We start from the raw sequence: 27,381 nt of genomic DNA, 5'->3' as shown, positions 1-27,381 counted from the left end.
AATATTGAGTTTAAAACACTTAATACTAATGATGAGATGAGAAATCATCTATTGAGCTATGATGTCCTCATACTAAAAGCCAACTTCCATGATGTATGAGTTGAATGTAATGAAAGTTTATACCGAGCACCAATAGGCTTGCTATGAGCGGTGATGCCTTCTTTTACGAAGGGCGCATGTTCACATAACGCTCATGAGATGAGACTGTCCGTCTTGCCGGGTATGGGTCTCCATACATCTCCTAGTCTTTGAACCTATATTGCCACTATAGAGATCTGGCGGGGTTAAATTCCCATAGTCTTTCAATCGCTTTGGCCGGTGATTCCACCTCTTTTCGGTATGGGGTAGACACTAGATTTCATGATGCTCACATGATCTATGTCGGTTAAAGTTAAAGTTCCCAATGAATGAATGAGGTCAGCCTCAAATGAATCATATAAAGAAATGAATGATACCAAAGGTGTTAGGATAGGATAATCAAGAGGTGAGCTAGATTCAGGTAATGACATTAGGTTATTCCTGATCATTTCACATCAATCCCAATGAAATTCTTAAACTACATCCTAGGTATAGCTGGTGTTCGCACTAGTCTATGAATGAATTGAAATGAAATACGTATGAATGAATGAAGCAAACTCTATGTTTGCTAAAGAAGGATCACTAGTTGAGGTCCTATATGTTGAGCCCTCATTTTGGAAAGTCTTAAGGTTAAGTCTATGATATTAAGGTCTCAGGGTATATGAATGAATAAAATGAAAGAAACCATGTGTTATATGTTATGTGTTATATGAAGATGTTATGTGTTGTGAGCCATATGATAATTATAATGATGCATGTCACTCTCATGGCATAACTTTCCCAATCTAAATTTATCAAGTCCACTTACTTGACTTCCAAACATCATCTTGTTAGGAAAGAGCTAGTCTTCTTCATGCATGTCCCTGGTGTGTGCTTGCATATACCCATACTTAGTACAAGTGTGTAATAATTCCATACAAACATCTACTTTTAGGTGCAGGCACAGGTGGACGGTAGAGCTACACGTTTGTTGTTGCAGCCATCCGGACGTCAGCATTCATTTGGAGTTTGGTAGGTCCTCATGCTTTCGAGGATGCTACTGTTTTATATTATAGCGTAGTTTTAGAGTTCAGCTAGTGGAGCATGTTCCACTGGCGTTTCTTTCCTATTTTGGTTCAGACATTGTATTGGTGTTATTTTTGCCGATATACAATTAATACTTAATGAATTATTTTGTTTTAGCTGCTTATCTCTTAATTGTTAGATGGTTGATGATGAACGATTACGAATTATAAAGAATGTTTGACAAATATGATTAAATAATAAAAAATTTCAAATTTTCTGCTAAAATTAACCTATGTAAAGTAAGAATGACGTAACTAGGCTTGTTTGCGACCTCTGAGAGGTCAACGACGCCGGTCTCGTCTGGGGTCTAGATTCTAGTCGTGACAAAGTTGGTATCAGAGTGCTAGGTTAAATTCCTTGAATAATGAGTTCACATAAACCACATTGAGTAGTTTCTAAGTCATGGCAGCAAAGTTCACCACTATCCTGGATTAGAGACTGCATGATGCGTAGGAAAAAACTTCCCTTCTTCTGATCTTATTGTGCTTTTCCTGATGTCTGAATTGTTGGGGTTATGAAAGTGTCTGACATTAATCCTTGTTTTTTTTTCAGAGGATGAACACTTGGAGAACTAAGGGTCTGAGGACAGGAGCAGTAGCAGCTAGGGTAATCAAAATCTACCCCAGGCTCCAGCTGAAGGAGTGGCCATGCCATTTAACCCAGCTGGGTTGACTGATGCAGAGGTGAGGGCATCTCTAGCCCAGATGGCACAGGCCATCACGATGCAGGCCCAGTCTATGAATGCCCAAGTTAACCGGCAGGATGTTTAGAGGGAGAACTAACCAGTTCGTAGCGTGGCTGACAAACTGCGAGATTTCACGAGGATGAATCCTCCAATTCTCACAGGGGCTAAGACTTTAGAAGATCCTTAGGAATTTATAGATGAGTTTCATAAGATCTTGGTGGCCATGGGGGACACTGATATTGAGAAGGTTTAGCTGGCTTCCTACCAGCTCAAGGATATTGCACAAACTTTGTGCAAAATGTAGCAAGATAGCCGTGTCCTAGGTGGAGTGCCAGTCACATGGGAGCTGTTCGAGACAACATTTTTGGAAAGTTTCTTCCCTAGAGAGATGAAGGAGGCCAAGGTTGAGGAGTACATCAACCTTAAGCAAGGATCTATGACGGTCAGGGAGTATTCTCTAAAGTTTGTGAAGCTATCAACGTATGTTACTTCCCTTGATATTTAATAGTAAGAATAAGGAGAGTACTTAGCTTTGTTGAAATTATCCAGGTATGATACTTCCTTGGTTTTGAACAACAGGGATGAGATGAGCAGGTTCCTCACAAGAATCAATGGTGACTTGGAGGAGGAGTGTCGGTCTGCGATGCTTCATGATAATATGGACCTTTCTAGGTTAATGGTGCATGTCCAGCAGGTAGAGGACAACCGAAAGAGGAGAGGTGTACGTGATATTAGGAGGCCTAGGCCTCAAGATCAGGCACGTCCCAGCCATGGAGACCATAGAAACAATTTTTGCGTCCGTGAGCAACCCAAATTCAAAAAGGGGCAACAGAGTTCTGGCAATTTCTACCCTCAGAGAAATACAACACCTAGAGAAGGAAGACTAGAACACAAGAGGGGCAATGGAGGTGAGATGCAGCGTCCAAAGAAGACTTGTACTAAGTGTGGCCGAGCTCACAGTGGAGAATGTAGACAGGGCACTAATGCCTGCTTCGGTTGTGGTAAGAGTAGACACATGGTTAGAGACTGTCCCCCGAACAGAGGTCAGGGTGGGGGTAATGCTCAGCCTAGGTCTACTCCACAGAGTGCAACAATAGCCGAGCCTCCCAAGAGGAACATATTTTATGCCTTGAAAGGTAGGGAGGAGCAGGATAAGTCCGCTGATGTGGTCACTGGTATGCTACAAGTATTCTCAACTTCTATTTATGCTTTACTTGATCCAGGGTCTACGCTTTCCTTTGTGACTCCTCTGCTTGCCCTTACTTTTGAAAAATACTACCTGAAGTTCTGCATGATCCTATAGTGGTTAGTACGCCTTTAGGAGAAAATGTGAGATATGATAAGGTATACAAAAATTGCCCAATAGTTATGAGTGGCAAGTCTATGTGTGCAAACTTGATTGAGTTACCCATGCATGATTTTGATATTATTCTTGGCATAGACTGGCTTCACAACTATTATGCTTGCTTGGACTGTCGTAGTAGAGTGGTGAGGTTTCACTTCCCTAATGAAGAAGAGTTAGTCTGGGAGAGGTACAATCCGAATCGTCCTAACCCCTTGATTTCAAATCTTAAGGCCAATAAAATGATGGCCCAAGGGTTATTATGTGATATAGTGAGTGTTAATGATTTAGATCATGATGTTCCTTCCATAGACTCGGTGCCTGTAGTAAATGAATTCCTAGATGTGTTTCCTGAAGATTTGCCTGGAGTCCCTCCCATTCGAGAGATTGACTTTGGTATCGACTTAGAACCTGATAATAAACCAATCTCAATTTCTCCTTATAAAATGGCTCCAGCTGAACTCAAGGAGTTGAAGTTGTTGTTAAAAGATCTCACTGTTAAGGGTTTCATTCAGCCGAGCATATCCCCTTGGGGTGCTCCAGTGTTGTTTGTAATGAAAAGGGATGGGACCCTTAGAATGTGTATTAATTATCGGCAGCTCAACAAAGTCACTACAAAGAGTAAATATCCACTTTCCAGAATTGATGATTTGTTCGATCAGTTCCAAGGGTCTAGTTTCTTCTGTAAGATTGATCTTCGTTCAGGGTATCATCAACTTAGGTTTAGGGATGGGGATGTCTCAATTCATTACCGTTATGGTCATTATGAGTTCTTGGTTATGTCATTCGGTCTCACGAATGCACCTGCTGCATTTAATAATCTCATGAACAGAGTCTTCCGTGAATATCTTGACTCTTTCGTCATATTATTCATTAATGACATTCTCATCTACTCTAAGACCAAGGAAGAGCATGAAAAACATTTGAGACTAACCTTGCAGGTACTTAGACAACATCAGTTGTATGCCAAATTCAGCAAATGTGAATTCTGCCTGAGATCAATGACCTTCCTGGGCCATGTTGTGTCCGATCAAGGTGTATAAGTGGACCCCAGAAAGACTGAAGCTGTTAAGAACTGGCCAAAGCCTCTTACTCCCACCGATATCCGTAGCTTTCTGGGATTGGCTGGTTACTACCGCAGGTTTGTGGAGGGATTTTCTTCCATTGAGCCCCACTTACATCCTTGACAAAGAAGAAATCCAAGTTTGAATGGACGGAGACTTGTGAGAAGAGTTTCCAAGATCTCAAGGACAGACTCACTTCAGCCCCGGTACTTACTCTGCCTAAGAGTGGCGAGAATTACACTGTCTATTGTGATGGATCTATGGTTGGTTGGGATGTGTTCTTATGCAGGCTGGTAAGGTGATAGCCTATGCTTCCAGACAGCTCAAGGTTCATGAAAAGAATTATCCCACTCATGACTTGTAGTTGGCAGCTGTGGTATTTTCATTGAAGTTGTGGACCATTATCTGTATGGAGTACACGTGGATGTGTTCACGGATCATAAGAGTCTTGAGTACGTGTTCACGCAGAGGGAGTTGAATCTACATCAACGCAGATGGTTGGAGCTTTTGAAGGATTATGACATGAATGTGCACTACCATCCAGGTAAGGCTAATGTTGTGACTGATGCTTTGAGCAGGATGAGCATGGGGAGTACAACTCACGTTGAGGATGAGAAGAAGGAGCTAGTGAAATAGGTACATAGATTGGCCAGACTGGTTGTGCGGTTAGTGTATTCTACTAGTGGAGGTGTTTCAGTTAACCCTAGTTCTGAATCATCCGTGATAGTTGAAGTCAAAAAAGGTCAGCATCTTGATCCTTCGTTGATAGAGATGAAGGACTAAGTGTTGTTAAAAATGAACGAGTCTTTTGCTTTGGGAGATGATGGCATACTTAGATACAAGAACCGGTTGTGCGTACCAGATGTAGATTATTTACGGACCAGGATTGTTACAGAGGCCCATGGTTCCAGATATTCCATACATCCAGGTTCCACCAAAATGTATTATGATCTTAAGCAGATTTATTGGTGGGATGGAATGAAGAAGGATATTGCAGACTATGTGGCTAAGTGTCCTAATTGTAAGCAGGTTAAGGAAGAGCATCTTAAGCGTAGTGGTCTGACTCAGATTATTGAGGTTCCAACTTGGAAATGGGAGGCCATTAATATGGACTTCGTAGTTGGTCTTCCGAGGACTAGGAGGCAGCATGACTCCATATGGGTTATTGTGGACAAATTGACTAAGTTTGCCCACTTTATCCCTGTGAAGTCTACTTACAGGGCCGAGGATTACGCGAGACTCTACATTGATGAGATGGCATGGGATTCCTTTGTCTATCATTTCAGATAGAGGAGCTCAGCTTACATCGCATTTTGGGAGATCTTTCAAGAAAAGCTTAGGCACGCAGGTGAAACTTAGCACCGCCTTTCATCCTCAGACAGATGGGTATGCAGAGTGCACTATTCAGACATAGGAGGACATGTTGAGAGCCTGAGTGATTGACTTTAGAGGTAACTGAGATGACCATCTACCTTTGATAGAGTTCTCATATAATAATAGCTATCACTCTAGCATTGGGATGGCACTGTTTGAGGCATTGTATGGTAGGAGGTTTAGATCGCCAATTGGGTGGTTCGAGGTTGGAGAGTCATATATTTTGGGTCCAGAGATCATTCATGAGGCCTTGGAGAAAGTTAGAATGATTAGGGACAGGTTGTATACTGCTTACAGCCGACAGAAATCATATGCAGACAATAGAAAGCGACCCTTAGAATTTAACATTAGTGACCAGGTTTACTTGAAGATATTGCCTATGAAAGGGGTGATGAGATTTGGTAGAAAAGGGAAGCTGAGTCCGAGGTATGTAGGGCCATCTGAGATCCTACAACGTGTGGGTGAGATGTCCTATAAGTTAGAATGTTCGGCGGAGTTAGTTTCTGTTCATCCAGTCTTTCATGTCTCTATGTTGAAGAAGTGCCTAGGTGATCCAACATCAATCCTACCTGTAGAAGGTTTGGGTGTTCGTGAAGACTTGTCCTATGAGGAGGTACCTGTTGAGATCTTAGACAGACAGGTCAAGCGGCCGAGGAATAAGGAGATTGCCATAATGAAGGTATTGTGGAGAAATCATCTTGTGGAGGGTGCTACATGGGAGGCAGAGGCCGACATGAGATCCCGATATCCCCATCTTTTAAACTCTTTAGGTTGGGCTTCCTACTCGTAAGACTATAGTTCCTTATCTCTTCGTATTTTGTTGCTATTGGCTGATTGTACATAGCAATTAAGTTATGATCTGATTGGCATTATGATGTGTAATGGTAGTGTCATTCGGGGATGAATGTTCCTAAGGAGGGGATAATGTAACAATACAAAAAAATTAAATAAATAAGAATAAATAGTTATTTAAGGGAATAATGGTACTTTCCCATATTAAATAAAATAAACCAAATTTGTATTAATTTATTTTAAGTTCTATTTGACTAGTTCTTAAATTAGTCTCCTAATCCTAATAATTCTCTCTCTCATGCTTCTTAACTCTCTCTCTCACGTTCTCCATCTTTCTCACATTATTCTGCCAAATATCATCAGTTTTTCACGCTTGAAGAACTCACATGAAATTTTAAGAAAAACAAAGCAACCAAAAACATTAAGGCGAAGAGAAGTTGTTCGTTGAGTGGTGTGGACGTTAAGGTAACTTGGATTGATTTTGGAGATAGTTTTGGGTAGAGAATTCTTCGTTTGAACATCAATAAAAGTATGGGTTTCTGTCATGGAATTCTTCCTCCAAGAGTACTTTCCTTCAAACATTTTTTAAACTCTTGAAACTGAGGTTGTTCCTCCTACGCATGTCCTTGTCCTTAGCTCCCTAACGAATTTGTAGGATGGGTATGTTGTGCTGCTAGATTTTTTGCATGAATGATGTGTTTAAATTAAATACGAATATGTTTATGTGCGGGAAGTCATGATAATGATCATCAAAATATGTCCGGAAAAATTGATGTATATGTGTGTATAGGGCAGTGTTTTAGTCACTGTTTTGGGGTGCATAAGTTGTGTATTCATTGTGTATTTTATGTGTATAATGAGTGTAAAATGTGATGTTCATTATAATGAAGTATTGTGAATTGGATAACCATCTTATAACTACTTAAACCTAATGCACCTAAAAATGGTTGGAGAAGGACAAAAATTTCTAGATTTGTGTACCCTTCAAAAGTGTCAAATTCTGAGTTTTTAAAATAAAATAAATTAAGTGAGGTCAATGGGAATCGAACCCAAGACCACACTTGTGGAGGAAACTGGAAAAAAATAAAAAATAAAAACGTAAGAGGCTAAGGGAATCGAACCCCTTAGCTGCTGTCGCGAGACACCACACGCGAAAAAAAAACGGGGGGCTGGGGGATTCAAAATCGGGTGCTGGATGAGGAAGAAAAAAGAAAAAAAAGGGGGCTGGGGGTGGGGATCGAACCCACGACCCCCAGTTCCTGTAAAGAATAAAAGAGGATGCTGGGGGCGGGAATCGAACCCACGATCCCAGTACGCGAGAAAAAAAAGGGATGCGAGGCGTGGGGATCGAACCCACGACCTCAGTGCTAGAGGGGGGGTAAAACATTAAGGGAATAAAGGTGAGGCTGTGGGGGTTCGAACCCACCACCTCACAGCCTCCTCCTTAGCGAAAATAACTGAAAATAAGGGGGGTTGTGGGGGTTTGAACCCACAACCTCCCTATTCAAGCGAATTTAATTAAAAAAAAAGGATTTAAAGTAAAATTCCAATTAAAGTGGAAAATTAATTATTTCATGTAAATATTGAGATTTAAATTAAAATAGAAAATTATTCTTTCATGTAAATGATTGAAATTTAATATAGATACCTAATTAAAATAGAAAATTTATTATGTCATGAAAATGTTGAGATTTAATTTAGAGATCTAAAGTTATGAATATTAGAAATAAAATCAATCAAAAATATAAATGATATCCAAATAATTCAAGATATGGGTTCCCGTGCCCAAACCTCCGTATTGATACATAAGTCATATGTGACTAAAATATTCAAGAATAATGTCATCCACTTAGATCAAAAATCAAGATCTTGGTATATATACAAGATACATAAGTCTTGTAATACATAATCGTAGGAAAATAAGAATCACTTAATGAACTATAAATGAAGCCCCATGGCTTGTATGTATAGAAACATAAGTTTAACATACGTTCAAAAATAAGTGAACCTAAGATATACGTAATGAAATTAATAAATGAACATTCACATAATAAGAGGTGAGTAACTATGAAAAATAAAGGTGCTAATAATGAAGAATGTGGTGTCAATCATGATGTGAGGCTAATGTATATGATGAGAGCAATCTCAAATGATCCTAAGTAAATGTTATCAATACGTACTCACCAATGAGAGTGTAAGATAATGAAGAGACAAATCTCTATGAACACTCTAATGAAAATATTGAGTTTAAAACACTTAATACTAATGATGAGATGAGAAATAATCTATTGAGCTATGATGTCCTCATAGTAGAAGCCAACTTCCATGATGTATGAGTTGAATGTATTTGAACTTTATACCGAGCACCGATAGGCTAGCTATGAGCGGTGATGCCTTCTTTCGAGAAGGGCAGAGGTTCACGTAACTCTCATGAGATGAGACTGTCCCGCTTGTTGGGTATGGGTATCCATACATCTCCTAGTCTTTGAACCTATATTGCCACTATAGGGATCTGGCGGGGTTAAATTCCCATATACGCTACCTGTTATTGAATCGCTTTGGCCGGTGATTCGACCTCTTTTCGGTGTGGGGGAGACACTAGATTTCATGATGCTCACATGATCCATGTCGGTTAAAGTTAATGTTCCGAATGAATAAATGAGGTCAGCCTCAAATGAATCATATAAAGAAATGAATGATATCGAAGGTGTTAGGATAGGATAATCAAGAGGTGATCTAGATTCAGGTAATGACATTAGGTTATTCCTGATCATTGCACAACACACCCAATGAAAGTCTTAAACTACATCCTAGGTATAGCTGGTATTCGCACTGGCCTATGAATGAATTGAAATGAAATACGTATGAATGAATGAAGCAGTCTCTGTGTTTGCTAAAGAAGGCTTCCTAGTTGAGGTCCCATATGTTGAGCTCTTATTTTGGAAAGTCTTAAGGTTAAGTGTATGATAATAAGGTCTCATGGTATATGAATGAATAATATGAGAGAAACTATGTATTATATGTTATGTGCTATATGAAGATGTTATGTGTTGTGTGTCATACGATAACTGTAATGATGCATGTCACTCTCATGGCATAACCTTCCCAATCTCAATTCAGCAAGTCCTTTGACTTGACTTCCAAACATCATGTTGTTAGGAAAGAGCTATTCTTCCTCATGCATGTCCCTGGTGTGTGCTTGCATATACCCATACTTTGTACAAGTGTGTACTAGTTCCATACAAATATCTACTTTTAGGTGGAGGCACAGGTGGACGGTAGAGCTACAGGTTCGTTGTTGTAGCCATCCAAACGTCAGCATTCATCCGGAGTTTGGTAGGTCCTCATGCTTTCAAGGATGCTACTGTTTTACATTCTAGCGTAGTTTTAGAGTTGAGCTAGTGGAGCATGTTCCACTGGCGTTTCTTTCCTATTTTGGTTCAGACGTTGTATTGGTGTTATTTTGACCGATATACAATTAATACTTAATGAATTATTTCTTTTAGTTTCTTATCTCTTAATTGTTAGATGCCTGATGACGAACGATTACGAATTATAAATAATGTTTAACAAGTATGATTGAAGAATAAAAAATTTCATGTATTTCCGCTAAAATTAACCTATGTAAAGTAAGAATGAAGTAAGTAGGCTTGTTTGCGACCTCTGACAGGTCAACGACGCCGTCTCGTCTGAGGTCTAGATTCCAGTCATGACAGAAACAAAATACAAGAGGAGGTGAGGATAACTCTCTTGGTGTAGCGGAGCTGGAATTACCAGCTAGCGAAAATCATCTTCAAACACAGAAACGAGACTCTGATGAACTCCGAAAAAGCTCCAATGAATAAAGCTTGATAAAAACATCAAGAATAAGAATCCCAAGAGTCTAGATTTTAACCCAATAGTATCAATTTCTTCCTATGAATTTATTTTTAATGTTTTTCTTCTGGTTGTTTTCTTACAGCTCTTTTTTCTTTCCCCTCCTTTCTTTTTTTCCTCTGCCTCTATGCTCTCTCATTCCCTCTCATTTTAATTTAATATCGTTTAAATTTCTCTCCTCTTTCAATAGTGAAGGAAGTGGGAAGTTCTTAAAAGGGGAAAAGGGGACGGCGGTGGTGATGGCTGTTGTAGGCGTCACTACTTTTCTAGATTTTCTGGGATTCACTACGTAGGACTGCTTTTCGTTTCTGGCTTTCGCTTTGGACAACTGGTTCACTGGAGAGGAAGACGCGTAAATGTTTCTGGTCGGTGGTATTACTGATGGTATTGTTTGGAATTTAGGTTGAGTAATTTGTCATTGAGTTAGCTGATTATTTCTGAGAGTAAAGGCCCAAAAAGTTCTGAAAATTGAGTTACAGATAATGTATGGAATTGGGTGAAATTATAACTAGCCAAGTTAATTAACAATCTAACCAAATAAGGTTTAAAACGTATCCAAATTGATTTGAGTGGTGAATTTGACAAAAAATTAACTAAGACGACTTTATATAAGTTATTGCAGAATCATTTCAGAGACCATTGTACTTGATTTCGTTTGCCAGTTGAACCCTTTCACTCATCACTTTGTCAAATTAATCCTTTAACTCTATGAACCCTTATGACCATTGACCGGTCTTACGTGGCATTAAAATGGTTGAGTTGGACAAATGTGAGACCACACACATTTTAGAGCAAGTGAATGCTATATTTTATTTAAAAATTATCAAAATTATAAGACAAAATAATAATAATAATAACAAAATCTGAAACCCTTTCTTCTTGATCACACCCTTGCCCACCACACCACCCCTACCCCTTCTCTTTCTTCTTCATCCCACACACCACCCACCCCCGCCTCTACCTCATTTCTATACTTCTTCTTTGCGATACACCTCATCCCCATAATCATCAAATATAAATTAAAAAAGGATTTTGCAAGAAAACATATCATTCAACATTTTCATAAGTTTAAAAGTTATTGGATGAATTTACTCATAAATATATTTTTTCCAACTTGAAGTTTTCTTTTTTTTTTTTATTAAATCAAAACAAATAGAACCTAAAGGATATGCAAGAGCTAATTTCAGTCTATCATATTCCATGATTGAGAAAATTTTTGGGGTGATAGGAATGAAGAAGATGAAAACAGAAAGGAAGAAAGAGAGCGAAAATTGCACTCTTTTATTTTTTTTCATATTATTCGTTTTTAAAATTTGATTTTCAATATGTCATAATAATAATAATAATGTTGTGTCAATAAAAATGATGTGGTATTTTATGTGTAAAGAGAGTGTATTACATGCATATATTAGATGAGGAAATGATTAAAAATATTGTGTTTGAACGCGTTGAGGAGTCCATTTGGCAAAATGATAAGTACAAGAGTCCAACTTACAATAAGAGTCAAGTACATGGGTCTCTCACATCATTCAATAAGGAGCTTCTAAATCTTAAGAAATAAAATAATTAATTTAATTACAAACTAATTATCTCAAAATTATAACTATAATTTAAACTAAATAAAAATAATAAAATATGTAACTAAAATGTAGAATAGTTGTTATGGTATTCAAATATTCTTAAAATATACTAATTATATACATATTTATATAAAACACACGTATTATTTAAATATTATAAAAATGATACAACTATTTAAAATAACTTGGAAACTATATTATAGTTTTTGGAAATTCTATAAAACTAATTATTTTACTGTTCGAAATTGAAGAAACTCAGTGATAAATCTATGATGTGGAGGTCCAAAATTAGGTTTTCAACACACCACATACAACAACAAAAATGTAAAGACATATGAAAGCGATAAATGTGACATGGTCCTCGGAGTATGAGGATTCACCAAGTCTTCGGATCTTCAAGGTGATCCACTAGCCATGAACAGAGGCAGAGGAATTAACACATCCTATATTAATAAAACAATGTAGGCACAAGCATGTATTAGTACATGGAAGGTCCATGAACATAATAGGATATAATCGGAAACATTATATGCATGACCAAACTAAGCACAATAAAACCTTTAAACAACTTTGTAAATCACGACATGGTCAATACATATTAAAATAATGAGTAAAGATTCATAGAATCTTTAAGGATAACTGTTACGACCCGAGAGCACCCCGCCCAAGTCGTAATAGGGCGTACTCGACCTCGAAGAGGTCTAGTACAAGCCCTTAGCATTCACAACATTCGATATGGAAAATAGTAGGGAATTAAAAGAACTTTATTCAAATCAAACTATTTAAAATCTCATTAAAAACTTTAAAAAGACATAGCAGATGACTAAGTCTCACATGATATTCTTAGACAAACATGACAAGATAAGGTCATGACCCTTTATACAATCGAAAATACTAAAGTCTATAATAAAGGTTCTAATAGAAAAATAGAAACATTGAATCCTTGTCGTCGACATATGAGGACATACCGAAAGGTCTTGAGATAAACTCTAATCATAAGCTTCACTATAAAAAGCACTTCACTTTCCACCACCTAAACTTGTAGTAAAACATAGAAAAATAATGAAGTTAGCACTATGAAGCACTAAGTATGATGACCATGCGAAAACATCCAAAAAAAAGGACATTGGTTTGAGATGTATGATTTTATGGCATTCTCAATACAACTTCATAAAACACAAGTATAAGAGGTATAACATAAGTCATTATCCATATGCAAGACCATACCCACATAATAGACATGCTCTAATAGTACCTACTACAACATATATATTTGTGAAGTAAACCATTTCATAAATCTTAGGATCTCTGTCTAGGATACCATAAGATGCATCTAAGTGAAACATGGAGTGTAGCCCATACCACCTCTTCACTCCGCACCTAGGTGTTCCTTAAGGTTACCATAGACAAGAACCTTTATACTTTAACATCACATGATAAAATCTCATTTTTCCCATGTAAGATACTCATTTATCATTTCATTTAAGCTATAGGTCAAAATTCATCATTTGAGTCGTTTAAGGACACATTCATGCATTTAGAGGAGTTACACATATTAGTCATTATGAATTAGCAAACTCACTTTAGAACCTTCAGATCCTACTCGTGACATGTGTAGATAGCATCCAATACAAATACCTACATGTTCTAGAACCTATAGAGTAACTAGAGTGCACATCACACATGATGGGAATAGGCATTGAACGATATAGACCGTGCAAGCTAGACATGGAATCCGATCTCATAAAATGACACACCATGGAAGGTGTTCTACTAACCAAGGGTAGAACTAATGTACATCCCATGTAGGCGCATGGTTCAGGGGATATTCAAAGACGTTCATTGTGCTCTAGCCTCTTACTCGGCAAAAACCACAATCTTAACCATATCCTCTCGGTTCTTAGCCTTGGTTCCCATAGAGTAGTTTCATTCACATTAGAGTACTAGAGAGGGCAACAACATTAGGTATACTGACCCAAAGTACTTCTACCAAGAAGGGCACAAACAATAGGTCTACCGATCGAGATTCATTATGGATAGCTCATTGACTTTATTAGAGAGGGCTTCTACCTTTCCGGTAACTAACTCTAAGTGTATCATCTCAGACAAGAACGAGGCACCATTATAAGGTTTACCACTTTAAGGTTTTACATTCACATTGAGTTCTAGACTCATCATGAAAGGGCAACAGGCTTAGGTCTACCAGTTCAAAATATAGCCTAGAATGCATCATTAGCCATTCAAATAAGGGTAAAAACTTTAGGTATACCGATTCTAGACATTCATTGATTCATTAATCAAGAAAAGGATGTCTAAACCTATCAAGTCAAGATATCACAATCCATAATATTTCAAGTATCAATCAGAGGCACCTAAGTCTACCAAATAAAGACACAAAATCACATTATAAGAACCTTTTACATTCTAGCATCATCACACATGAACATTAAGAGAGGCCTAATGCAAATCACAATAAAATAACACTTTATACAAGATCACCTTGAAATATCATGAACACCTTCACATTACACACTAAAGTGACAATAGTACAATTCACTATGTAATTCCTTCAAGTCTACGATCATAACATATACAATAAGTAAACACCTCCACCATTAGTGGATCCATCCACAGAAGAACAATTCTAATATAGCATGAAAATTAGGTCACTTACCATTCTCCAAAGCCATAACCACAATTACTCAACTTTCTAAATATTCACCATATATATATATGTGTGTAGAAAACCATAGCAATCAATAATACTATTCAATCTAAGCATAATTTAATCAACATCGAATCATAATCATAAAACCAACTTCATAAGCCAAATTTTAGAGATTAGTGAAATCATGGGTTCATAGAGTTTTTCACCATCAATTAACCATCAGTCTAATGATAGTTTATCAATTGAGAACGTTTGATGCAAGAACACATGAATCTGAGTAAGAATCGGGGTTTTTCACAAACTATGGAAACTTGAAAACTATTTTGAGATTGACTCTAGGGTGAAACATGCCCTATATAAAGTATCAACATACCTTATTAGTTGAATTCCCCATGAAATTAAATAATAAGGCCACTATAAGAATGTAGAGATACAACGACATTTTCTAAATGTCGTATTATGATGTTTAAATGTCACAAATTTGTTTACCGATTATTTTAAATTTGGACCAAATGTCATAAATTTTAGTGTTGAAAATTTTTCTGACATATAGGTAATTGTCGGGAAGAATTTGTCACATTTATTTTGTGACATTTAGATAAATGTTGAAAAGAATTTGCGTCATTTACTTTGCAACATATATGTAAATGTTGGTAAGAGTATTACGATATTTATTTTTTGACATTTATGTGAATGTCGATATGAAACATATGATATTTTGGTGAATGTCAGTATGAGAAATATGACATTTATTTTTGACATTTAGGTAAATATTAGTATGAGAAATATGACAGTTATTTTTGACATTTAGGTAAATATTAGTATGAGATATATGCCATTTATTTTTGACATTTAGGTACATGTCGTTATTAGATATATATGAAATTTATTTTCGATAATTAGGAAAATGTTGGTATGTAATGTATGATACTTATTTTTGAGATTTACATAAATGTCTGTATGAGATATATGACATTTATTTTTTTGACGTTTATGAAATGTCCCTTACACTTTCTAACATTTAAATTAAATGTTGGTAAAACAAATTTAAAGACACTTACTTGTGACATTTATAAAATGTCACATTGAGTTTTTTGACACTTTATTTAATATTAAAAAATGCTATTATTGAATCTCATAAAAAATTGTAACATTATTTTATATTTTGCTAAATGTCATATGAATATTCCAATGTCGCTACCAGTTTCTTAAACATCCCAGAAAAATCTACATATAGTTTTTCTCAAGACACAAATACATACAAATAATTCGTGCATTCAAAACTATCTTCTTCACAATAAGCATGAAATATTATATAAAACAAATATTTTCTTATATTATAATCAATGAACTAAATTTCAATAAGTAAATAATGTAAAACAAATTATCTTTTCTATCTTAAGTAAAATTGAGATTTAACTAAATGTAATAATCTCAACATAAAATCAATTAATTAACTCCCAATTCAAATGGAATTAAAATCTCCAGTAAATTTGCAATAAATTTGTCTTAAATCATCAATCCAAAAGTCGAGCATGTTGAAGTCGATACTTGACCTCAATTTTCTTGAAAATTCTGTAAAAGAATCGCACATAAAAAAATTTATAACTATATAATAATAAATATTAGATTCTCATTAACTAAAACAAAATGAGATTTCCAAATGACTAATTGATTTTTTCTAAATACAAACTTATTAAGGAGTTGCTGCAAAAACAGTAATTACATACATGAATTTTCCTCCTTTATAAAGAAAAGAAAGATCTTGTGCCAACTATGGAAGTTCCAGTCTTCTTGACATGTTAGCCTAAGAAAAACATTAAATTGATTATTTTGATACTTTATGAAATAGAAAATCTAACATTTCATTGAATACATAAGTATGCCAATTATTCCAGAAGTGATAATTATCTTATCAGAAATCAAATGATAAAATAATTGGTTGGCAGATCTTGATGCCTAGTAAGCTAGTCATAATGCACCTGTATTAGAGAAGTACCAGCAAAAAGCAAAGAACTTTATGTGTTCATGTCTTGTAAAGGGTGACATAAATACCCATAAAACTTCTGGAGGTCTCATCTATAGGCAAAGTTGGAACACTATGTATTTTGTTACTAGTGTTGCATTCTTTGCCACTACTTATTCTGACTATTTGACCTCTGCTCGCAAATACCTCAAGTGTTCTTGTGGTTCTGTTTCTTCGAATGAGCTTCTCTCATTCTCTGTGTCTTAAGTAAAGATTTTAACTTTGATATAGTGATACAAGCATGTATTATGATAATTCATCTTAATTGAAGCATGGAACTAGTAATGTATTCTTGGTGAACTAATCATCATGTTTGGTGTTTTTCTAGGTGGACTACATTCTTGGTGACAACCTGAGAGCAAGAAGTTACATGGTGGGATGTGGAAACAATAACCCAAGACAAGTACACAACAAAGCTTTCTCTCTTATCTCGTTTAAGGTGAACCCTAGTTTTGTTAGCTGCCGGGCAGGCTATGCTAGGGTATAGTAGAAAGGCGAGCGATCCTCATCTCCTTATGGTGCTCTTATTGGTGGACCTGATGCCTATGACAACTTCACTGATCAAACATATATTTATGAGCAAACTGAGCCTGCCACTTACAACAATGCTCTATTTATCACTGTGTTGGCAAGACTTCATGCTTGTCAGAACGATTACAATCAGCTTCTCCTAGGTATATTTTAGTGAATTAACATCTTTATATGTGTATTATGAGGATTCATCATAAAATGACTAGTTTAGCTAGCTTTCCACCTATTACAACTTGCTTTGGATTGAGACGAAGTTGTTGTTGTAGTACTAAAATCAGCGTATAACTCATTTAGTCTAAAGTTCTAACCTGTAATGGAGAAATTCCACTGAATGACACATCCAGTGTGCTAAATTTTACCATACAAGGAATTCTTACTCTTATAATGGTTCTGGAGGAGTAATTTTGAACTCTGATTCCACTAGACATGGACAAGATCTAGTGTCACAACTCCATGATTCAAACAACTTGTTGTTGGAGATGCAGCCGAGGACAATCCTCATAACTACCAGTGGAAAAGTTTTTAAAATCCGGGTGAATCATATTTACCAGGAATGAAGGTTGGGATTAATCTTAGAACGGGTTTTCATCGTTCCCTTTCGTCATGGAATAGGAAAAATGGTCCTTCCAGAGAGTGAGTTTACTTGGATATTCTATACTGGTGGGTTCCTAAAAACATTTATTCTGAATGGTTTCATTGAACTCTAGCGAGTTGGGCCATGGAATGGCAGAGTCGTTCCTAATGCACCATATCTTGACACCTAGTATAATGGTTATAACCATACATACTTATCTGATTCTCATGAAATATCATTCATGTTTGAACTTTCATACATCTCTTGAGTCTAATGCAATAGACATTAGCATAAATCATCCTTAAATACAAAGTGCAAACAATATACCCAAATTTTATCATCTCCTAAGATAAAATATTATTCAATATGAGTAAATCAAAATTAGTCAATATGTTGTGCTTCAATCAAACATAAGAGCACTTCTAGGTAGGACAAGCTAAGACAGAAACACTTTAAATATAGGAATACTCAATCAGAAAATTCAGATCCTTTTGTTATAAAAAACAAAAATACTCAAATAAAAACTTATCTTAGACAAAAATGAAGTTGATTCACTTACCTTGTATAAAACAGGTAGGTGATTCTAGATGGTCAGATTGGTCAAATTGAAAGCACAAGGGAGTAGTGGAGGAATCTTGGTATATTAGGACAATAGAAAATGGAAATGTATGGATAAGCTAGTGGGACAACACTCTGTAATTCTTGAGGAGGGGAGTTCTGGGCTGCAACATGCATTTACAGGGGTATATGGACCATGTGATAGAAAAGATAGAAAAAATTTATGAAAAGAGCTTGCGGAAGTTCACAGAACTATAACTCAGCCTTGTGCAATTGGGGTTGATTTAATGTAAGTAGATTTGAAGAAGAGAGAACAGGGAACACTATAAATACTAGATCAATGACAGAATTTTCAAAAGCAATACATGATATTTCCTTGATTCGTCTCCCTCTACATGGGGGAACATGCACATGGTTTAGAGGAATTAATAATTGGACGGCTTCCAGATTGGATAGATTCCTAATTTCAGTAAGGTGGGATGAGAAATTCAAGTTTAACAAATAAAGAGTTCTTTTGAGAACAATGTCTAATCATTGACCTATCTTACTGGAATGTGGTGAATGGAATAGGGGAAAGGGATACTTCAAGTTTGAAAATAGGTGGTTTGAACACCATGGATTTGACTATTAATACACAGCTTGTGGAAATAATATGACAGACAAGGTGAACCAGATGTGAGGAAGACAGAAGCATTGGAAAGGCAGATTTAAAAAAATAGAATAAAGAAGTTTTCAACAACATAGAAGTGAGGAAGAGTAAAGCATTGGAAAGACTAGAATGTACTGATCATATGCTAAGAAATAACCAGCACATGAGCAATTAGAAGTTGAAAGGCACAAAGTCATCACGGAGTTGGAGGAAATTGCAAAATTTGAAGGAATAAGTTAGAGATAGAAATCTAGATGCTTGTGTTTGCAGAATGGAGATAAAAACACTAAATTTTTTAGAGGCTAGCGAATTCTCACAAGAGATTTAATCCTATTGATAAATTAATGATGGAACGGGAACTTGTTGAGGATGATGAGTTTATTAAGGACCATATTCAAGGATTATATGAGGATGCTTTTACTGAAACTGAAGTTTGGAGACCAAGTCGGGAAGATGATTATCTGAGAAAATTATCAGATGAAGATAAACAGTGGTTGGAGAGGCCTTTCACTGTTGAAGAAGTGGAAAGAGTAATCAACTTTTTCTTTTGGTAATTTAGTCAATAAACCTTGACCTTATCAACAAATAGACAATCTAGACTATAAGATAATGAATTTCACGTAGCTCATATTAAGTTCAAGTAAAAGGTGATGAAATTCGACATTTTTCAACATACCAAATAAACTTAAGAGAAAAACAAAGCAAGAAACACTAGTTTCTATCAAAACACACAATAAGCAACACATCAAACCATAACATCACTGCAATGTACTCAATGCAACTTAACATTATGTATATACAATAACCGAGAGCTAAAACATAGTAGAATTGAACAATTAGCTTATCAAAAGCAACATGATCAAAGGATCAAGCCTATTCAATAATATTTATCCAACTTTTGTCCATTAAGTATATAACCTATACATTTAGCAAACAAGAATCATACCCTCATACTATTAAAGAGTAATACCTCCATACTATTAAATAAAACAACAAAAGACATACTAATCTGCAAAGTCCACAGAATGAGTCTTGAAATTGATATCACTGTTCTTCAACTATAGTTGCTTTCTTTGTAATCTACAAACTGTAAATCAATAGTTAAATTTCAGAAAAATCTTGTATAAAGGCTAGTCTTTTTCTCTGACATCTTTTAATTTACTCTAAGTTACTAGTCTTCTTGATATGTTTTAAACAAGTATTAATTAATTAAAAAGTATCTTATTTTATGTTATGATTTATATGAATTTAGTTGATAGAGAAGATAGAAATTAAATTTGATCAAGAAGAAGTGATTGAGGAATTTGAAACTGGGAAAGTTCAAGAAGAAACTCTTAAGAAGATACAATAAGAGAATGGAAGCACTGTGTATCTAAATGGAAGACTGATATTGTTAGCTTCCTTAATCCTTAACATGTTGATTCTAACGGTAGACATAAAGATCACAATACGCGAACATTAACATCCAGAATCAAAAGAAAACATTAAAGCTTTAAAAATAATACGAAAAGAGAGGAGTCGGAAGAGCAGTTGCATAACTCTAGTGGTTTTTTCTTTCTTTGATTTTCATCCCTCCAATGATTCTAAGGAAAGTCATGCTCAATCAAAGGAAGAATAGTCAATCACATGAGTACCCAAACGGAATCAAACAAGCCAGTTATAGCAGCAAACAGTCGATTAACAAATAGAAAGGTGCATCTATTAACAATTTTAAAGTGCATCCATCAACTACACTATCAACTGTAGTAGTCAATTTGTTTTTCATAGGAGGAGGGAAACTCATTAAGAATCATTACATTAATAATCACATCATCATGAATATATCCTTTAAATGAGCTATCTTTTCCATATATATTACTTCTCCAATAACAAGATCAAGTCTTACAACTTTCTCAACTAGCAAATATGCAAGGCTGGTTATGGCAGAGCCTCCAAAAATTTAACCAGCACGTTTGTATCACTATTATTTTTAATAAAGAGTCTTGAATGAAATTTAAGGAATCGATAAGCCCTTGTAAGACTTCATAAACATGGTTATATATGATTTATAGGCAGCATTGGCGATGATTTCTTAAGAAACAACGCCACAAGTTTAGAGTGTCACTCTTTAAACTACAGTAACTTGTTAACAAATTCGTTCACGGTATAGTAACTCAATGAAAATTGAAACTAAAACCCGATACGCACTCAAAATTATTGAAATTAAAATCCTATCAAATCATCACAATTGTTTTAATACCCGGGAATTAAAATAATTTTATGATAATATAAATCCAGCAAAACCTGAAAGAAAATATAAATTAAGAACTATATTGTGAAACCTTTAAACTTCACATGGTTCCAAAAATAAATACTTTTTCAATTAGTTAACAAAACATGACCCCAAAATCCTACTAGTTACTATGTGTTCAAAGATTTGTTTCAGTAAGATCATGAGTTTCTATAAAAAAAAATCTTAGGATTACCTGTGGATGGAGATGGCTATCGTGAATTTCTTTGCTTGATCGATGTGCTGAGGGCCTGAGGCGTATGGTGCTTTTTTAAATGCTTCTTATTACTAATAGGAAGAATATTTTATTGTAGTAGAAAGAATTAGAGGGAAAAGTTAATAGCATGAAAAATTAGAGGGAAAACTTAATTAATTTTATTTTACTTTAATAAACTTAAGCGTAAGTTTTATTTTTACGCTAAATAAGATGAAAGTCTTATTTTTAAACTAAATAACTTGTATTTTAGCTTCGTCAGTTGATTCTTTAACTGATTCTTTGCCCTTTCTGTTCTACATGTTTTGCCTTTCTATTCTACATATGAAAGTTAAATGATGTTGTTCTAACTTTCTTGCTTTAGATCTGATTTCAACTTTGCATCAAAATATTTTTCAATTTGCCCACTTTAGATCGTTTTACTAGTTTTTCTTCCTAATTTTAGAACTTGGAAATTAAAATGAATAACTGCAGGGTCTTGTTAGTCGAATCATATAAATTTCACTATACAAAGTCATTTGATTTTGAAAGTGAAGCAGAATGGTCGTGCAAGCCATCGTCTTGTTTTATAACCTTGTGTCTGCAGGTAGTAAATTTCACTTTATCTTGGAATGATAGTATGTTTAGTAGATAGGTCTACATAATGTTGAGGTAATTGATATATGATGATATTTGTGTATGTATCATTCTATGGCTTATGGATCTAATAGATAAGTTAAACCATCTATATATTGTGAAATACAAGGATGCTTGGGTCAAGAAGGTATTAAGTTATTCAGTTTCTAGAACATGATTTGGAACTAAAATGAGTATCCTCTACTTCAGAAAAATTGTATATCGATTTTCCTCAAAATCGGACTAACTTTGTTTTTCTTTCAGGGAACTGGATATGCTAAACATCCTTATAAATCTGTTGAAAGGAATTCAAATCCTTTAGAATTGATTCACACTGATATTTGTGACATGAAGTCAACACCATCACGTGGTGGGAAAAAGTATTTCGTAACTTTTATTGACGATTGCATTAGATATTGTTATGTCTATTTGCTAAATGGTAAGGATGAAGCAATAAATGCATTTAGGCAATATAAAACTGAAGTTGAAAATCAGTTAGATCAAAAGATCAAAATGATCATAAGTGATAGAGGTGGAGAATATGAATCTCCATTTGCAGAAATATGTTTAGAAAATGGAATAATACATCAAACTAGTGCTGCATACACTCAGTCTAATCGAATTGCAAAAAGGAAAAAATTGAACTTTAAAGGAAATGATGAATGCATTACTTATAAGTTCAAGTTTACCAAAGAACTTGTTGGGGGAAGCTATCCTTACAACAAATTAAATACTTAACAGAGTGTCTCACTCAAAGACAAATGTAATTTCATATGAGAAATGGAAAGGTAGAAAACCCAAGTTGAAACATTTCAAAGTGTGGGGGTGTCTTGCCAATGTCTAAGTTCCTATACCTAAGAGAGTAAAATAGGGTCTAAGAGTGTGGATTGTCTATTCATTGGATATGCCACAAACAGTAAGGCATGTCGTTTTTTGGTTCATAAGTCCGAACATCCGGATATTCATGATAATACAGTAATTGAATCAGATAGTGCTGAGTTTTTTGAACATATCTATCTGTATAAAAATAGACTTGTCATCTAGTGGGGGGGGTCTAAACAACACAGAGAAGAACCAAAAGAGAATGAACCCAATGAAGAAAGTCCAAGACGTAGTAAACGTCAAAGGACATTTAATTCATTTGGATATGATTTTGTAACATTTCTTCTTGAAAGTGAGCCTCAAACATTCAAGGAAGCAATGTTCTGTAGCGACTCAACCTCTTGGAAGGATGCTGTTAATAGTGAAATTGAATCAATCTTAAGTAATCATACTTGGGAGTTGGTTGATCTTTCTCTAAGGAACAAACCCTTGGGTTCAAAATGGATCTTTAAAAGGAAGACGAATTATGATGGAACTATTGACAAATATAAATCAAGACTTGTTGTTAAAGGTTTTAGACAAAAAGAAGGTCTTAATTATTTTTGACACATACTCGCCAGTGACTAGAATTACATTAATTCGGATGTTAATTGGACTAGATGCAGTATACGGTCTTGAAATTCATCAAATGGATTTGAAAATAATCTTCTTAAATGCAGAGATGGAAGAAGAAATTTACATAGAACAGCCTGAGGGTTTTGTAGTTCCTGGTAAAGAAAAGAAAATGTGCAAACTTATTAAGTCACTTTATGGAATAAAACAAGCACCAAAATAATGGCATGCAAAGTTTGATCAAACCATGTTGTCAAATGGATTCAAGATCAATAAATGTGATTAATGTGTTCATATTTATGATACTTCAAATCAGGAAGTCATTGTATGCCTATATGTAGATGACATGCTTATAATGAGCAAAAACATTGCTAATATAAAAGCTACAAAGCGTATGCTCGCTAGTAAGTTTGATATGAAAGATTTAGGAGTTGCTGATGTGATATTAGGAATTAAAATTTTTAAAACTCCTAAGGATCTAGCATTGTCTTGGACTCATTATATTCAAAAGATACTTGAAAAATTAAAATTTTTGAATGTTAAAAGGGTAAAGACTCCAATTGATGTAACCTTCATCTTGCAAAAAATAAAGGTGAAAGTCAGTCTCAATTGGACTATGCTAGTGTATTGGGAAGCTTAATGTATGTCATGAATTGTACACGACCATAAATAGCTTGCGCTATCAGTAAACTGAGTCGATACTCAAGTAATCCTAATCAAAGTCATTGTTGGCAATGAAGAGTGTTCTGGGATACTAGATGACACTCAAAACTATGCTTTACATTACAACAAATATCCAGCCGTTCTTGAAGGATATAGTTATGCAAATTGGATTACTGGGTCAACTGAAATAAAATCCACAAGTGGATATGTTTTTACTATTGGTGGAGGAGCAATATCTTTGAAATCATCCAAACAAACATATATAGCTCTCTACAATGGATTCTGAATTCATTGCTTTAGACAAGGCAGGTGAAGAAGCTGAATGACTTCGGAATTTCTTAGAAGATATTCCATTTTGGCCAAAACCAATGGCCCCTATATGCATACACTGTGATAGTCAAGCTGCAATAGGAAGCCATAACTCTGTGAGACAACTTCTCTCTAGTGGAATTATCACAATTGACTATGTGAAGTCAAAAGATAATCTGTCAGATCCACTTACAAAAGGCCTAAACAGAGAGGGAGTTGAGAAATCATTGACGGGAATGGGACTATGGCCGAGAACAAGTTATCATGGAGGTAACTCTACCTAGAAGACTGGAGATCCCAAGATCTAGGTTCGAGGAGATAAAACAAAGTCATTGATGACAGTTTAACATTGTCAATATTTTTTTATTATTTTATGGTGCATTCTAATGATGAGACAATGTTTAGTAACAAGGATAAAGACATATGGATTTTTTAATGGTTTCTAAGTTTGATACAAGGAATATCAAATGGTGTATCTATGGGATAACACATTTAGAAATCACCTAAGTAAGTGTGGATTGTAAGCCGCTTAAAGGAGAATCCGATAAGGCCAGTTCTTTAAGCACTTACTATCTAAGATGTGTTCATGGCCGAAACGAAAAAAACTATGAGAATTAAGAAAAGTTCAAGGGTTGATTGTGTGACATATGTTGTCTATGTATACACCAAAGCTCAATGATTTAAAGATATCAAATCTACCGATTGACCGAGTATATCCGATATATGTTCACTATGGAAAGTTTAAAGGGAAAACTACTTATCTAGTGCGATTAACCTTTACCTACAAGTCACACAAGTTTTTTCATGCATATGTTTTAACAATAGACTTCTCCATTCATGTGGGGGATTGTTGGGTTTCGCAAGTGTGAATGGGAAAAGAAAAGAGAGAATATGAAAAGTGAGGGACTATTTTGCAGGGAAAATGAAAAGGCTTTTGCAAAGTGCAAATGAAAAGTCATTCCTCCCATATAGGCAAAAGAAAGGGAAATTGTTGTCCTTATATAAGGAAAAACTTCCATTACTTCTTAAAGATCTAAGAAGAAGATGCCCCCTCGCTCCATCGTCGTCGTCGCTCGCTCGGCTTCGGCTTTGAATTTGGATTTGACAAATGATGTGATTGATTGATAAATTTTTTGGACAAAATTTATTTAATTAGCTTTTGTTAAAAATTCCTTTTAATATTATCTCTTATAAATTTGCGGGTAACGCTAACATTCCAAAAAGTTGTTACTCTTTCCAAAAATGCGTTACTTTCCGAAGATCTGTTATTTTCGTAACAGACACATTTTTCTGAAAAGTTTTTATTTTTCCAAAAGACACAACTTTCTGGATAAAACGGGTCTGACGAAGATTTCTCTGAACATACACGTTTCTTACTGAAAATGGCTATGATAGGAAGTCAATTTTCTTTTTTTCAAACACTGAATTTTTCCTGCTCTGCATATTTTTTTCTCTCAAACAAATCAAAGTGTCGATCGATTGAGTCTGCGTGACTTGTTGCTGTTTTGAAGTTCGCTGAAGTTAATGAAATTTGAGGTACCACTATTTCTTTAACAAGATTAATCCATTTTATCTTGGGAGAAATTAATCCATAACCTCGGGTAAAGTGAGGGGATTAAATTTCATAAAGAGAACCTTTTTTGGAGGGGAGGGTTTTGATTTAATAGTTCAAGTCTAAATGAGGAACTAAATGTTTTATTGTACATTAAATACCTAAAAACACTAAAAATAATCGTCCATTAATTTAATTAGACAAGGGTGGAATTTACCAAACCACCTTTGGCTTGGCCAAAACTTGACAGCTACACAGACCCTATCTACAACCCACCATATACGGACCGCAGATGGTTTGACGGGATGTGTTGTTGGCTCGTCATTTTTGCCAGAGACTTTGAAAAGGGATATAAGGATTCCTAGACTAAGTCTTGACCAATGGAGCCTATCCATGAGACGTAGATCCATCTTCAGGCCATGAATTGCAATCATAGATCACCCAATCTTGGCAGCTTGGGGTTTAAACATAGGGTCCTCTTCAAGGACCCTTAGGGTAGTCCTTGGGGATTAGTAACCAAAATTTTAACCCCTAGACACTATGTTCTTAGTGTTAGAGTCACCTCCACACGTTTTAGCTCTTAAACAACACACCAAACTACAATAACAAGACACTAGAACACATTAGCTCCATTGCCTAGATTTTCGAATGTCATGGTCGCCCTTGACGTTTGACCTCAAAGCTCTTTAAACTAAACTTTAAAAGACAAACTCATCATTTTAACAAGTTACGAACTTTTAAAACACATGTGAAGCTCTAGTTCATCCTATCAATTTTTACGAATCTTACATTATTCCCCACTTGGGAACATTCTTCCTCGCATGACACTTAACACACATAGGAGGTAACAACTCAAAACTAGCAGCTCACAATCATGCATACAACATTATAAATCATACTCAAAGTTTGGAGGAACATCAAATCCACATGAAAAGGCTCAAATACAACAAGAAGGTATAAACAATATCCACAAACTCATTATGCATCAAAACTTAACTTTTCTCATTACATTGTAGGAACTTCCTTCCCCAATCAACATCATTAGGAAATTATTCAAATCTCTCATAAAAGCACAATTATGCAATACTTCTAAGAACACATCTAAGCATGCCCAACAAGTTGACTCATGCATCATCTAGGTAAGTGATCATAGATGCACATAATCATGATGAACACAACTTTATGAAACTCATTTTTCTCATTTAACAAAGATTAAATTGAATATGCATAACATAAAAAGAACATATGTAAACTCATTTTTTTCCACAGAGGACTCCTAAAAATTCAATATGCTACTAGAAATTCTAAGTCTAAACCTTAAGTAGAATAGAACTAAAGATATAAGAACATCAAAACTCTGAACAACCTTGCTAATCAAAATACCATCACCCAATTAGAAGAAACCGAACTAAGCCTATACAAAAAACATAACACTAAAGAGTAGGAAAATTTATCACCTTGTG

The 27,381-nt window shown here is 35.3% G+C and overlaps 1 protein-coding gene across 1 annotated transcript; it reads left to right on the top strand.

The window, feature by feature from the left end:
- The first annotated feature begins 2,051 nt into the window (after window positions 1-2,051).
- Window positions 2,052-3,131, top strand: LOC138337929 (uncharacterized). The gene is made up of 3 exons (XM_069288373.1): window positions 2,052-2,075; window positions 2,133-2,308; window positions 2,408-3,131. The coding sequence occupies exons 1-3, from the start codon at window positions 2,052-2,054 to the stop codon at window positions 3,129-3,131; spliced, it is 924 nt and encodes a 307-aa protein (XP_069144474.1).
- The last annotated feature ends 24,250 nt before the right edge of the window (window positions 3,132-27,381 follow it).

The sequence above is a fragment of the Solanum lycopersicum genome, chromosome 8 (assembly GCF_036512215.1).
Source record: "Solanum lycopersicum chromosome 8, SLM_r2.1".
Classification (NCBI taxonomy): Eukaryota; Viridiplantae; Streptophyta; class Magnoliopsida; order Solanales; family Solanaceae; genus Solanum; species Solanum lycopersicum.
This window is presented reverse-complemented; position numbering and strand designations above follow the sequence as displayed.